General features: G+C 47.6%; 1 protein-coding gene across 1 annotated transcript; it reads left to right on the forward strand.

Moving 5' to 3' along the window:
• Positions 1-8,327: 8,327 nt before the first annotated feature.
• Positions 8,328-10,999, forward strand: LOC117866758 (GDSL esterase/lipase At1g28570). The gene is made up of 5 exons (XM_034751041.2): positions 8,328-8,673; positions 8,758-8,979; positions 9,056-9,207; positions 9,377-9,650; positions 9,753-10,999. The coding sequence occupies exons 1-5, from the start codon at positions 8,424-8,426 to the stop codon at positions 9,965-9,967; spliced, it is 1,113 nt and encodes a 370-aa protein (XP_034606932.1). The 5' UTR covers positions 8,328-8,423; the 3' UTR covers positions 9,968-10,999.
• The last annotated feature ends 2,782 nt before the right edge of the window (positions 11,000-13,781 follow it).

Below are 13,781 nucleotides of genomic sequence, written 5' to 3' on the forward strand. Positions count from 1 at the left end.
ATGATGAATTGATGAAGCTAGTTGTTGTATCTTTTGGACCAGCAGCACCAATACTGTGTTCATACTTGTGTGAAATTGCTATGTTTCCAACTCACTGAAACTGCAGCAAAATACGGAAAACAAGCTTATACTGCAATAGTTTATACGTTTAATAGTTGATGTTCTTCTCTCTCTGTAAGTTATATATAAAGAATAGGGCAATGGTTCATAAAAATCAATATGGCTTTATCAAGTCAAGGACAATTCAGGACTGTTTAGCATGGGCTTTTGAGTACCTGCACTTATGTCACAAATCAAGAAAAGAAATTGTTATTTTAAAGCTAGACTTTGAAAAGCCTTTGACAGGGTTGAACATTAAGCTATGTTGGACATCATGAAGCATTAAGGATTTGGGACAGTGTGGCTGAATTGGATGCAGAAGATTTTTAATTCAGGAACCTCTTCCATTTTGCTAAATGGAGTCCCAGGGAAAAGATTTCACTGCAGAAGAGGAGTTAGGCAAGGAGATCCCCTCTCTCCTCTCCTTTTTGTCCTGGCAGCTGATTTATTGCAATCCCTGCTGAATAATGTATTCAGCAAAGAATCAGGGACATCTCCAATTCCCAATTTCCCTCACTTATAACCAGGACTCCCTATTTTACAGTATGCAGATGACACATTGATCATAATGGAAGGTTGCCCCTCACAACCGTAGCACCTCAAAACAATTCTACAATCATTTACCCTATCCACAGGTCTCAAAGTTAATTACACTAAGTTCATGATGGTGCCCATCAATATTGCAGAAGACAGATTGCAAGTCCTTTCTCAGCTTTTTGCACAGGTTGTGCAGTTGGAAAATTACCATTCACATACTTGTGTCTACCTCTAGGCCTCACAAAGCCTAGAGTAGAAGAATTCCTCCCAATGGTATCTATATGCGAAAAGAGACTTGTCAGCACATCTAATTTCCTATCTCAAGTAGGGCGCCTTTAATTAACTAACTCAATTTTCACTGCTTTGCCCATGTTTCATATGTGTACTTTCATCCTTCCCAAATCAGTATATAAGCAAATTGACAAGTACAGGAAGCATTGCCTTTGGAGAGGTTCCGACATTAACAATAGAACATCATCTAAAGCAGCCTGGGGATGGTCTGCCTTCCAAAGAGAGAAGGGAGTTTGGGAAACCTGAATCTCAAAACCCAAAATGAAGCCTTAATACTAAAATTCCTGCATAAATTCTTTAACAGAGCAGACATTCCTTGGGTGCACCTGATGTGGGAGAACTACTACACTAATGGTAAATTACCAAATCAGGTGAGGGAAGGCTCTTTCTGGTGGAAAGATGTGCTAAAGCTATTGAATAAGTATAAGGGGCTTGCAATGGTATCAATTAATGATGGATAGAAATGCTCTCTTTGGAATGATTTATGGAAAGATCGAGTACCAGCTCAGACATATCCCCAACTCTTCTCCTTCACCAAAAAGTAGGAAATTTCGATTCAGAAAGCTCAGGAAATAGTGGATGTTCAGCACTTGTTCCATCTTCCTCTTTCAGCTGATCCATCTGGCTGCCAGTTTGGAGGATTTAGCTTTAAATAATGAACCAGATATATGGACGTATATATGGGGCAGTCCCTTTTATTCATCATCAAAAGCATATCGTCAACTCTCTGGACATAGACAGGTACACCGAGTTTTTCAATAGCTCTAGAAATCGCGTTGTTAGAATAAGCATAAAGTTTTTTTTTCTGGCTAGTCCTAAAGGACAGACTTGGCACAAGAAACGTTCTTAAAAGAAGAAACATGATCCTCCCTTCGTATGATTGTGTACTATGCCAATATGGAGGAGAGGAAACATTATTCCATCTGCTGCTTGGATGCCCCTTTGCTCCGGAATGTTGGATTCATATAGACCTCTTCCCTAACTTGTCTGATGAACCATGTGAAATTCTAAATAGCTTCAGAATTCAGCTACAAGTTTTTTTATGGAAATTATCATTATCATAAGTTGGGGCATTTGGATGGTTAGAAATGACTGGATATTCAAAGGGATCACCCCTTCAGTACAAGACTGCTTGTTTCACTTCAAATCAATTTTTACTTAGGTTATTCTTAGAGTAAAAGAGGACTGTAAACCTATTATGTCTTCATAGCTAGAGCAGACATTGTAATCTTTTTGATCTTCTTTTGTTCTTTCTTTGTTTCTTGATTTGGATTTGTAATCTTTCCCTACTTTTTTTTCAATATATAATATATAACCAGCAGGGAACCTCCCCCACCTGTGTCATAAAAAAAAACAAACAAAAAACAGCAATTCACCTCTACAATCACTTTTCATTTGGTAAACAACTTACAGATGTTCCATTTGCACCTCTTATACCTCTTACCAGTAAGGTGAACTTACTCTTAGTCTTTGTCATCCTCTTCCTCTTGGTCGTCATCAACAACATCTGGAAGTGTACTTGTAGTTGTGGCTTCATCACTCTGCATCTGCATTGACTGCACATGTGGGATGGTGCGACAACGCCACTGCCACTGCTGATGTCCACATTCACTGCTTCACTTGGCACAAAGAACCCCTCGTAGATGGTGCTGGATTTTTTATTCCTAGATCCTGCTAAGTGCCAAGTAAAACACTAAATCAGTGCCAAGTGGTGCAAACAGTCAAGAAACAACAATGCAAATTACGAAACGAAAGTATACTATTTCCATTTGCTACCATTCACAATTCACGGTCCCAACTCCCAACTCCATAAATAAGTTTTTCTCCGAGGGTCAGTGGGGGGAGAGCATCCCCACCTAATTTTCATTGATAGGCTTTTTGGTAAGCCAAAATGTTACATCATTTGAAGTTCAACAATTTGAGGAAAAATGGGGAGTAGGACATTCTCTAGAGGGATCTACATAAAAGAAAGGACTTGGCACAATGCATCCGCAGTCATGCTCCACAACTGGGCGTCTTGCTTGCAGGCCGTCCAGAAGCGCATGACAGAGGGAGAAGCTCCATTGAAGAAGACCTCATTCTGATGCTTCCAAAGATGCCAGGAGATGAGCAGCAGGAAACTCTCAAAATGCTTGTGCGGCACCGTTGTCGGACGGGAAACAGTGCATATATAGCGCAATGACCCAAGAGGAGAGAGGGAGAAGCTCCGTTGAAGATGACCTCATTCTGATGCTTCCAAAGGGGCCAGCAGATGAGCAGGAGGAAACTCTCAAAATGCTTGCGCAGCACTGTTGTCAGACGGGAAACAGTCCATATATAGCACAGTGGCACAAGCATCGCTTGTATCTGAACCCAGAGCAGGCGAATATGGTGTGGTTGCAGTCCTCGATCTTATGGTTGCACAGCTCGCAGTTCACTTTTTCCACCACGTTCTTTTTCAGCAGATTTGCCCGGCATTGGATTTGCTCCTGCACAAGTAGCCAGACAAAGAAGTGCACCCGTGGTGGAGCTCGGTTCTTCCAAACAAAGTCAGAAAGCCACACACTGGTTCACCAGCCACCGCCATTAGCGCTTTGTAGACGGGGCTGGCGTGCAGAACGTTGTCTTTAGCAGCCAGAGTAGACACGTGGTGGTCCTCCCCTTCCTGGAGCACAACCTGATCAAGCATTTGGTGCAGTGTCACCAGTTCACCATGCCCTCCTTGCGTGATCCGTGGCACAAGGTGGCGCTCGATCTCCTCCTAAATAATCTGAGAAACCGAGACTTCCTTTTTTGTTGCATGGCTGTGCAGGAGAGGAAACACCTCGTGCAGTCGCCCGACAGAGAGCCAGTGGTCCTCCCAGAAACAAGTACTTTCTCTGTTGCAGACTTCACATAACGTGACAGCCCGATGCAGAGGTACCAAAGATTCCAAGTCACGCTAGTGTGGCCTGGCAATTTCACCACACATACTGACCGTGTTGATCCACCCCCGAACGCAGTTCACCCACGCTGAGTCACCTGGGGTCTGAAGACGATGCAGCAGTTTCAGAAGCATGCACTTGTTTTGCACCGCGAGATTTTTGACGCGCAGCCCTCCCTGTTCCTTCAGCTGGCATACTTGTTCCCAGGCTATCGACATTGGAAGCCATGGGCATGTTCCTCCCCGGACCATAGAAAGATCTGCGATGCCGATCCAGTGCGTCAAAGTGTCCCTTGTAGAAGTAGGAGAACTGACATGGCATACACGAGCTGGCTGTTCAGCACCGTATCCATGAGAAGAACCGCCCTGCGCATTAGGTTCAGGAGTGAAGCCTGCCATTCCCCGATATATTTGTCTGCCTTACTGATCAATGGTGCATAGACGGAGAGCGGGAGCTTGTCACCGGAGAGTGGCATCTCCAGATAAGTTTGCGGGAACACACCTATCTGGCAGCCAAGAATGCCCTTCAGAACCGTGAATGTGGCAGCTGGAGTGTGCATGGGAACTATCATGCTTTTGTCATAGTTGTTCGCAGCCCAGTTGCAGCCGAGGAGTCTAGCACTTGCTTGAGAAGCTGCAGATCTTGTGGATTAGCCCGGACAAGGATAAGCGTGTCATCGGCGTATTGTAGCACGGGGCAGTGTAGGTCCGCCGCCGCTGGGTGCCGGATGCAACTGGTCTACTTTATCAATTGCTAGACGACATGAGCTACTAGCAGGAAGATAGATACGACGATAGAGGATCACCATGCTGGAGGCCACGCTTGAAGTTGAACCATGGGCCGGGTGTGCCATTCACGAGGACATCCATCTTCGATGTGGTAAGGATGTGCGAAATCCAGCTACACCATTGCTGGGGAAACCCCGTGCCTCCATGATCTCTCTCTGCTCCAGTCAATAGAATCAAAAACCTTTGCGAAGTCGAGTTTGAGTACCAGGATTGGTAGCGTCCCTCTGTTTGCATCATCGGATCAGTTCAAGGGCATAAATGAAATTTTCAGAGATATATCACCCCTGGAGGAAACCTGTTTGGTCCAAGTCGATAAGCTTCGGAATCTCTTTCTGCAGCCTTGTTGTGAGCATCTTCTCCACTATCTTCAGTGAGCAATTTTGCAAGCAGATAGGTCTGAACTTGCTTGGCTACATGACGATATATGCGTGGTTTAGCCGCTCAAGATCCGCTGTGCCTTGATGGAATTCATGCGCAAACTCCATCACTGCTGGTGACACTGTATCCCAGGTGGCTGTGTAAAGCTCGGTCCAAAACCATCCGGACCTGGCAAGCTGTTGCGGTTCATGGAACGCACCGAAGTGCGCGCCTCCTCCTCGGTGAATGCTGCAACGAGGGGTTCAGCATTCACAGTTGCCGAATTGGAGTATAGAGCAGCGACGTTGAAGGTGGTTGTCGTTGGCCATTCCTCGCCCAGCAGATCTCGCAGGTTGGCGGTGAGGCTGTTTGTCTTGGCACCGTGCACTAAGAGAGAGAAGCACACTGTCCATCTCCAGGGCCCGGATCTGATTTCGGTGAAGGTGCTGGCTCACATGTGCGTCGAAGAACTGTGTGTTGGCATCTCCCTCCCGAATGGCACGGCATTTGCCCCAAAGTTTCCAGTAGGCGGATTCGCGCAGTGAGATCGCCAGGCGGTCGCGGCATTCTTGACGCGGCAGGAGTTCGCCTGCAGAGAGGTTATGACATTCCTTGAGCACATCAAAGACATAGATAACAAATTTACAATTTTGGTAAAGGGAAGGGGGTGCACGCTTACTCAGTGCCCAAATCTTTGAGGCGCACCCTACCGCGTTTTGAGCGAACCAACTAGAGTCCCTGGCACCATAGTTGGCCATATGGCCCGTGGCACGTGGGCTGGCCACGGTACGGGATTTTAGCCGAGTCCAGGCACGGACGGCACGGCGGCCGTCGTGCCCATACTGGCCCGACCCATACCACGGGCCGTGCTTGGGCTGCTCTCTTAGCTTGCATGCTGGCCCAGCCCAGCCCGGCCCATTTGATCCGTTACAATTAAGTGGGCGGCTCGGCCTGCCATGCTCCGCATATACATATCGGCTGCCCTCACCAGTTCCCCCCACGGGCTACCACGCCAGCTCCCCCGTCGCCAGTCCCACACATTGCGCAACCTCGCTGCTGCCGCAACCCCTGACTGTTGCGGGCGAGGTCGTATGGCCACGCCGCTCGCCAGCCGGTTGAGGAAGAGGTCGTCGGCGTGCTGGCCTTCTCCGCTGGCCCTGAGCTCGACGCCGGCCTCGGCGCACCGGCCTTCAACAGTGGGTGGCTCGAGCTCCACGCCGGCCTTCTCCGCCGGGCCCCCGAGCTTCGAGTCGGCCTCGGCGCACTGGCGTTCAATGCTGGGTGGCTCGAGCTCCGCGCCAGCCTTCAACACCAGGTGGCTCGAGCTCCGTGCTGCGCCTAGCGGCCGTGCCTCAGTCTCCGCGCGTTGTGTCGCGCCGGAGTGCCCACGGCTCGGCCTCCACACGCCAGCCCGCCCGACAGAGAGGAGAGATGAGAGAAGGAGATAAGGGAAGAGAGAGGAGAGGGGGAGAGAAGAGAGGAGGAGATAGTGGAGTCGTGGTCCGTTACAATTAAACAGGCTGGCATGAGCACGGCGAGGACGTTAAGGCCCGCGGCGCTAGCGTGTCGGCACGGCCCGCCTAAGAAGGCAGCGTGCCATGCCTGGGCCGCTTCTTCAGCACGCCGGCCAGCACGGCACGACACGGTCATTATCCGAGCTGCACCATACCAGGTCTAAACGGGCCGGGCCAAACCATGCTCAGGCCAGGTCGGGCCGGGCCGCCCGTTTGGCCATCTATACCTGGCAAACCATGGGTGCCTGTGTGCTGTCAGGCCGGGAGGACCGTTAGTTGGCAGGAAATCCCGATTTTTGAGATAGCCATTCTCAAACTGGAAGAGATTTGGTTTAGAAATGGCAGTGGTGAGGGACGATAGGACAATGGGTGTGGGTTCGGACGTGGGTTTAGGGAGCAAGGTCCGGGAAGAGTTTGGGAACGCAACACACATGGGAATGTTGAAGAAGACGCTAGCCGAGTTAAGGTGGGGTTTTTGGTGATTCGACCACGTGAAGAGCTGGTCTAACAGCGGAATGTCAATGAGACCAAGTTTGTGGATCAATCGTTCAAAGCATCGTTTAAGTGCTGGTTGAAAGAAAGGAGAAAATGTGGTTGCCTATCTTAGCTCGCCACGGTTACACGTTTATATGTGGTGAAAACACCAAAGAGATTTACATCGATACGGTTGTGATCAACTAGGACTCGTATTCTTGAATTAAATGACTCAATCTATCTCTAAGCAAACTTAAGCTCTAAGTAAACTTGAGCCGCATCCCTAGATCACAACCGAACCAAACACAAATACAACCATATCTGTTAACACTGGTGAACTACCCCATTACTGTGATCCTCTTCACCCCGAGTTAAGTTGCAGGTGACTGAGCTACTCGAGCATGCTGCCACGGGTGCCCTCGGCCACTACGGCAAGCATGGATTAGTTTGGTAGTGGCCAGAACACGAATATTGCTGCTGCGCTCTTGGTGTCCACTAAGGTGCTTGGCAACTCAGAGCGCAAACATGATTGGCGAAGCTGCCCCTCATGTTTCAGCATGCTCATCCGTTGCCTCCCAAGGTGAACATGATTGGATTGTGGCCCCCGGTCTCCGGATGTGGATGGGGTTGAGGTACGCACCTAGCGGGCTAGCCCTGCGCATGTGAATAACGTGTTTTCCCTCCATATCCACTTGTTCTTTTAGAGGACGGGAAGATCGTAATGCGGGTTGCAGGGAAACGAGCCCTGAGAGTGTATGATCCCAGAAGAAGAACGTGGGCAGATCTAACCGAGTTGAAACATTGTTCTGGTGTCAACATGTACACAGGAAATCTTCTGTCGACTCATCAGGTTTGCAGGGTTGATCAGTCTCGAGCTTCCTCGTCCGTCATAAAGCTGTTTTCAGCGTATATCCCACAACATTTTAGACGATATCTGCAGTAGAGAAGAGAAATGAAGATTTACGTTGCCTTGGTCAGCGATGAAATCGACATGTCTTAAATAAATATGGTATTTTGGAAAGTTGTTTCTAAGTTGCAAGCCATGCTATCCGTATAATGCAACTCTGGATTGTCGACACTTTATGATAATGTTCGAATAATCCAAGTAAAATCGGTGACTTCCTTCATTGATAAACCTTCCTTCAATTCGTTGTGCGTTTAACGACGCGTGCACGGCGCAAAGTTGACAAAAAAAATTTTAGTGAAGTTTTGGATCAATCATAGTTGCCAACAGATATATGATTCGTGATAAGGAACTTAAACGGTTGAACTGACGTTGAGAAAGAATATTTACGATAGCATATCTCTGTCTATCATCTCTCTCACACGCAAGAAGATTTCCTATATGCGGCGTGTAGTCTTATATAAGACGCTCAAGTGCTCAACTAATCACCCAAGAATTCTTGCCACCTGTATGTAGCCATTGGTGATCTAGCTAGGAAGATCAGCTGGCATCGACGATGGCGTCTTCCCTTATGCTTGTCCTCCCCTTCTTCCTCCTCGTCGTGTGCCCGTACGCTGCCGCGTCGGCCAGGCAAGCTCCCTGCTGCTATAAGAGGCTGTTCAGCTTGGGTGACTCCATCACCGACGCCGGCAACCTCGCCATCGTGGCCCCTAACATCCCCGCCATGGCGTTCCCCTATGGCGAGACCTTCTTCCACCGCCCCAACGGGCGCTTCTGCGATGGCAGGCTCATTGTTGACTTCATTGGTAACAGTAACACTAGCACTTCGTTGTTCAATAATTAACAGTCGGCAGATGATGATGATGCTACATATATGATTGGCCTTGCAGCGGAGGCGTTGAAGCTGCCGCTCTTGACACCGTTCCTCGCCGGGAACAAGGCGGAGGACTTCAGGCAGGGGGCAAACTTCGCCGTGTCCGGCGCGACAGCTCTGAGCCAGCAGTTCTTCAAGGACATGGGGCTGGACCTGGCCATCATTCCGCCCTTCTCGCTGGACGTGCAGGTGGAATGGTTCATGCGCGTGCTCAACATGCTGGGCCCAACGGAACAAGGTAGTAATCGACTGGACAAGCTAATCACTTAATCTATGTCTACGCCTGACGATAAGCATGTGTTTAATCTCTGCAGAGCGCAAGGACATCATGTCCAGCTCTCTGTTCCTGGTGGGGGAGATTGGGGGCAACGATTACAACCACCCCTTCTTCCAGAACAGGTCCTTCAGGGACGAGATCAAGTCCCTGGTCCCAAAAGTTATAGAAAAGATCGAGAACGCCACCAAGGTAACCTAAGAATCCAGAGCCTTGTTATGATTCACAACATAACAAACTCAAGTATATCAAAATTAGAAATTGAATTTTGATACCTTCCTATGCTATATAATTTTAATTTGAAACCTTCACAGATGAACCCTAAAAAACCTCGCTCATCATGTACAATTATATACATCAGGTGTTGATCGGCCTTGGAGCGAAGACAATCGTCGTCCCCGGGAACTTCCCCATAGGCTGCATGCCGAGGTACCTCACCATGTTCCAGAGCAACAACCCCGGCGACTACGATTACTCCGGGTGCATCAGATGGCTCAACGACTTCGCCGAGGAGCACAACCGCGCGGTCAGGCTCATGCTGGAGCGCATCCGTCTCCGCGATCCGACCGTCACCGTCGTCTACGGCGATTACTACGGCACCATCCTGGAGATCACCCGTAGCCCTGATAAACACGGTAAAGTTGAGCCTGGTTTCGTTCATATATCATCATGTCAACTTCTGTATAAAATACTGAACAGACATCGGTTAAACTGCTTCTGGTCATGTAAACTCGCAGGGTTCAGGAAGGACGTTGCCCTGACCGCGTGCTGCGGCGACGGCGGCCCCCACAACTCCGGCACGCTGTTCTCTTGCAACGCCACGTCGATTCTGTGCCCTGACCCGTCCAAGTACATATCCTGGGACGGGCTTCATCTCACTGAAGCTGCGTACCAATTCGTGGCGCGTGGCATCCTGGATGGACTAATTGGGTCCTCCAAATGTAGATGCTAATTGAGCTTCGCAAGGAACCTACAAGTTACACAAATTTAACCAAATCATCGTACTTCGATCAACTCAATTAAATAATTCAAATGTGTCATAAGCAATTGAAAATCGTTCAGGAGCAAGCACAACATGTTCAACATCATTGTAACATATCTATATACGTACACATTACATAAAATAGGTTCAAGTTCATAACATTTTGCACTACGGGAAACATGAAAATTGCCGAGTGTATTTTTTTTGCCGAGTGTTTTTTTTCGAGCACTCGGCAAACAAGCTCTTCGCCGAGTGCCAAGCCAAAAACACTCGGCAAAAAAAAAACACTCGGCAAATTGGGTCTTTGCCGAGTGTCAAATAAAAAACACTCGGCAAAGAGGGGGGTTTGCCGAGTGTCAAAAAAAACACTCGGCAAACAGGGGGGTTTGCCTAGTGTTTTTTTTGACACTCGGCAAAAAAATAATTTTTTTTCCTCTTTTCACCATGAAATTTTTTCTACTCCCCACATACAACATGTGGTACTCCATGTTAAAATTTGGTATATTTTTGGATTTATTTGCTATATTTATTTAATTAATTGCATTTCAAGGGAATTTTTGGTATAAGTCAAATTTGAACTGCAAGTGATTCAAATTATGGAACAAAATGAGTAGAAAAATGATATTCATGTTTTTTGGCCCAATTTGAGACCTGACCCATGAAATGACAAGAAATTTTGAACATCTTGTTCAGGAAACACGACCACGAACGTGTGGCAGTGATATTTTTAAATTATAAAAAAATAAACAAAGTCTGAAAATCATGAGATTTGTCATGATGTGATGATATCATAGGTGGAGGCTGTGGAAAAAATTGAGAATGTTTTGCACATTTCATCACGTACGATGTTTACAAACTGAAGTATTTCCGAAGAAAAATAGTAACGTTGAGAAGGATTGCATAAGATTTGGAGTCAAAATGACGGTCGAGTTTTGATTGGAGTACAAAACTTTTTGTACATTGAATAGAGAATATATATTATTTCATGTAAATTTTTGACAATTTTTTGAAATTGTTAGATATTTTTTAAATTTTTTTTAAAATAACTTTGCCGAGTGTCCTAGGGTAGACACTCGGTAAAGCACCCTTCACCGAGTGTCACCCCTAGGACACTCGGCGACTTAATGCCCGGCCGCAAAGGACTTAAGCGCCCGCCCCCTCACTACTCCCGGCCCCCGTCAGTACTCCCTCCTCTCTCCCTCCTCTCTCCCTCCCGAAGCCCCCCGCCGCCGCCCGCCGCCTGGCGCGCCACCCGGCGCCCCCCGCCGCCGCCCGCCGCCCGACATGCCGCTCGGCGCTCCCCGCCGCCCGCCCGGCCCCCGGCCCCCGGATCAGCCGCCGCCCGCCGCCCGCCGCACGGCACCCCCGGATCCGCCGCCGCCTGCCCGGCGCCCGACCCCCGGCCCCCGGATCCGCCGCCGCCCGCCCGGCGCCCGGCCCCCGGCCCCCGGATCCGCCGCCGCCCCCCGGGATCCGCCGCCGCCCGCCCGGCGCCCGGCCCCCGGATCCGCCGCCCGCCCGTCCCCTCCACCGGATCCGCCGGCGCCGGGGCCTGAAGAGAAGAGGAGAGGATGGTGGCGTCGGGGCCTGAAGAGAAGAGGAGAGGATGGTGGCGGCGGCGGCGGAGCAGGTGGCGGAGCATGTCTCTTTTTTTTTCAATAATTGGTCGCCGAGTGTTTTTTGGGCACTCGGCAAAGTCTTTGCCGAGTGCCCGATACAAAACACTCGGCGAATCAGTGTTTGCCGTCAAGATTTTTGCCGTGTGTCGTTTGCCGAGTGTTACACTCGGCAAACGCTTTGCCGAGTGTTTTTGGAGCTTCGCCGAGTGCCCCTGGCACTCGGCATCTTCCCTGTTTCCCGTAGTGTTGCAATGGACAGTTCTATCATCGCACTCATCGTACGATACAACACAAAATAAGAACACTATATGATGATATTACCCTTCTCAAAGCTATGGCCATCACTTCTCACCCGCACCTACGTCTGCGGGATAGTAGTACCCAAAGATGGCCTCAAGCTGCCGAATATCTACAACAACTTAACGATGGCACTGTGAGAACGAAAGGTACTCCGCAGAACTTATCAAGGCACTATTGGAGAGACCTTCATTCATATCGGCTTATTCGTATCAACCATAAATGATCCAGTACGAATAAGTCATTCATGCTGATGTATAATAGAGCCAGCATGTATAATCTACTATTCGTGCCAACTCTAAATAGAGCCGGAACGAATACGATAGTCGGCATGAAAAACAATTATGCGCACCGGCCCTAAACAGGGCCGATGTGTATAATCCTTATTTGTTTGTTTAGAGCCAGCACAGGATTATTCGCGCTGGCTCACGTACGGACTTGAAAATTCGTAACTTTTACATATAAACTCGGATGGAGATAAGTTTTTATATCAAAATTGTACAGTCGATGAGATCTAAAACTTTATAGTTGAACGTTTTTCAATTTGAAGTCATTTAGATGCCCAAAATTTCAACTTAGCCATGCTTTTGCTTTCTCCCTTATAATTTGAATTTCATGTTTTATTTGGAAATTCGTAACTTTGTGATATGGATTCGCGTGAATACAAACTTTATATGAAGTTTTAGATTTTGACCTGATCTACAACTTTGTAGTTGAAAGCTTTTCAATTTAAAGTCATTCATATGTCAAATGATGTTTAAAATTCAGCTATGTTTCCTGCCCTTGTAATTTGAATTTAAATTGTATTCAGAAATTTGTAACTTTCACAAAAGGTCTTAGATGGAGATAAATTTTATATGAGATTTATATGTTTCAATGAGATCTACAACTTTGTAATTGATAATTTTTTGTTTTGATGTCATTTAGATACCCAAATAATGAATCCAAATATCAAACAATAAGGGTCAAAAGGATAAAACTTCCTTCTCACGCAGGTACGTGTTGTAGGTGCTATGGCAAGGAAGTAACGCGTGAGCGGGTAGGTCATGAGTTCGAAATACCAGTGAGCATAGCTCGGGGGTGGCCTCCAGGCCTAGTAAAATTTATTTTTGCTATTTGCATTTATAAATTCCTATTTTTACTATTCGTGATGGTCTGATATCCCACCGGTATGTATAGTCCGTTATTCGTGCCGGCTTCCATGCTGGCACCAATAACCATCCATATTCGTATCGGTTTAGGGTGTCAGTCCTTCCATGGGTGCGAATGAGGTTTTCACACTGCACGGATGAGGTGCTCTCAAGGAGAATGCATGTGGTTACCTAGCAAGGAATTGGTATTGGCAATGAATTTGCATAAAAGCAACTACATTTGATCAAGTTATAATAAGCAAAAGACATGACATCCTATGATCTCTAAATCAAGCATCAAATAAGCAATAAGTAAACATGATCATGTGAACATGATCCCAAATATTTCATACATTAAAGTTCAAGTACACGAGGGTGCTCTTTAATCGGGAGCGTGGCTACTGCAATTGATCAAAACCCGGCAAGGGTGTACATAGACCTAGGATAAGTGTTGATTCATGCCCATAACTGTTTACATACTCACCCGGTGATGAACGAACGGTGACAAATGTATAGATGCACTGGACACAACCGATCACACCTCATCCCATGTCCCGCGCCAAATCCAGCCAAGGCATGATACGACTTATGTTGCTTGGCTTGCCATTACCATATTATGCATGTGGTTTGTACGAACTAATGCTCAGGTATCATAGCGATAACGACCGGGCCTTAATCAACCAAGCAAGGCTTGTAAAGTGAGCTCCAATCTCAACATGATCCTACCACACTTGCCCA

The sequence above is a fragment of the Setaria viridis genome, chromosome 8, assembly GCF_005286985.2.
Source record: "Setaria viridis chromosome 8, Setaria_viridis_v4.0, whole genome shotgun sequence".
In the NCBI taxonomy this organism is placed as follows: Eukaryota; Viridiplantae; Streptophyta; class Magnoliopsida; order Poales; family Poaceae; genus Setaria; species Setaria viridis.

Bases quoted from the DNA above. Each gene is read 5' to 3' on its own strand.
- LOC117866758 (XM_034751041.2), top strand. From the start codon at position 8,424: ATGGCGTCTTCCCTTATGCTTGTCCTCCCCTTCTTCCTCCTCGTCGTG. The intron at 8,674-8,757 runs GTAACAGTAACA...TTGGCCTTGCAG, and splicing joins GCTCATTGTTGACTTCATTG to CGGAGGCGTTGAAGCTGCCG. The intron at 9,208-9,376 runs GTAACCTAAGAA...TATATACATCAG, and splicing joins AGATCGAGAACGCCACCAAG to GTGTTGATCGGCCTTGGAGC.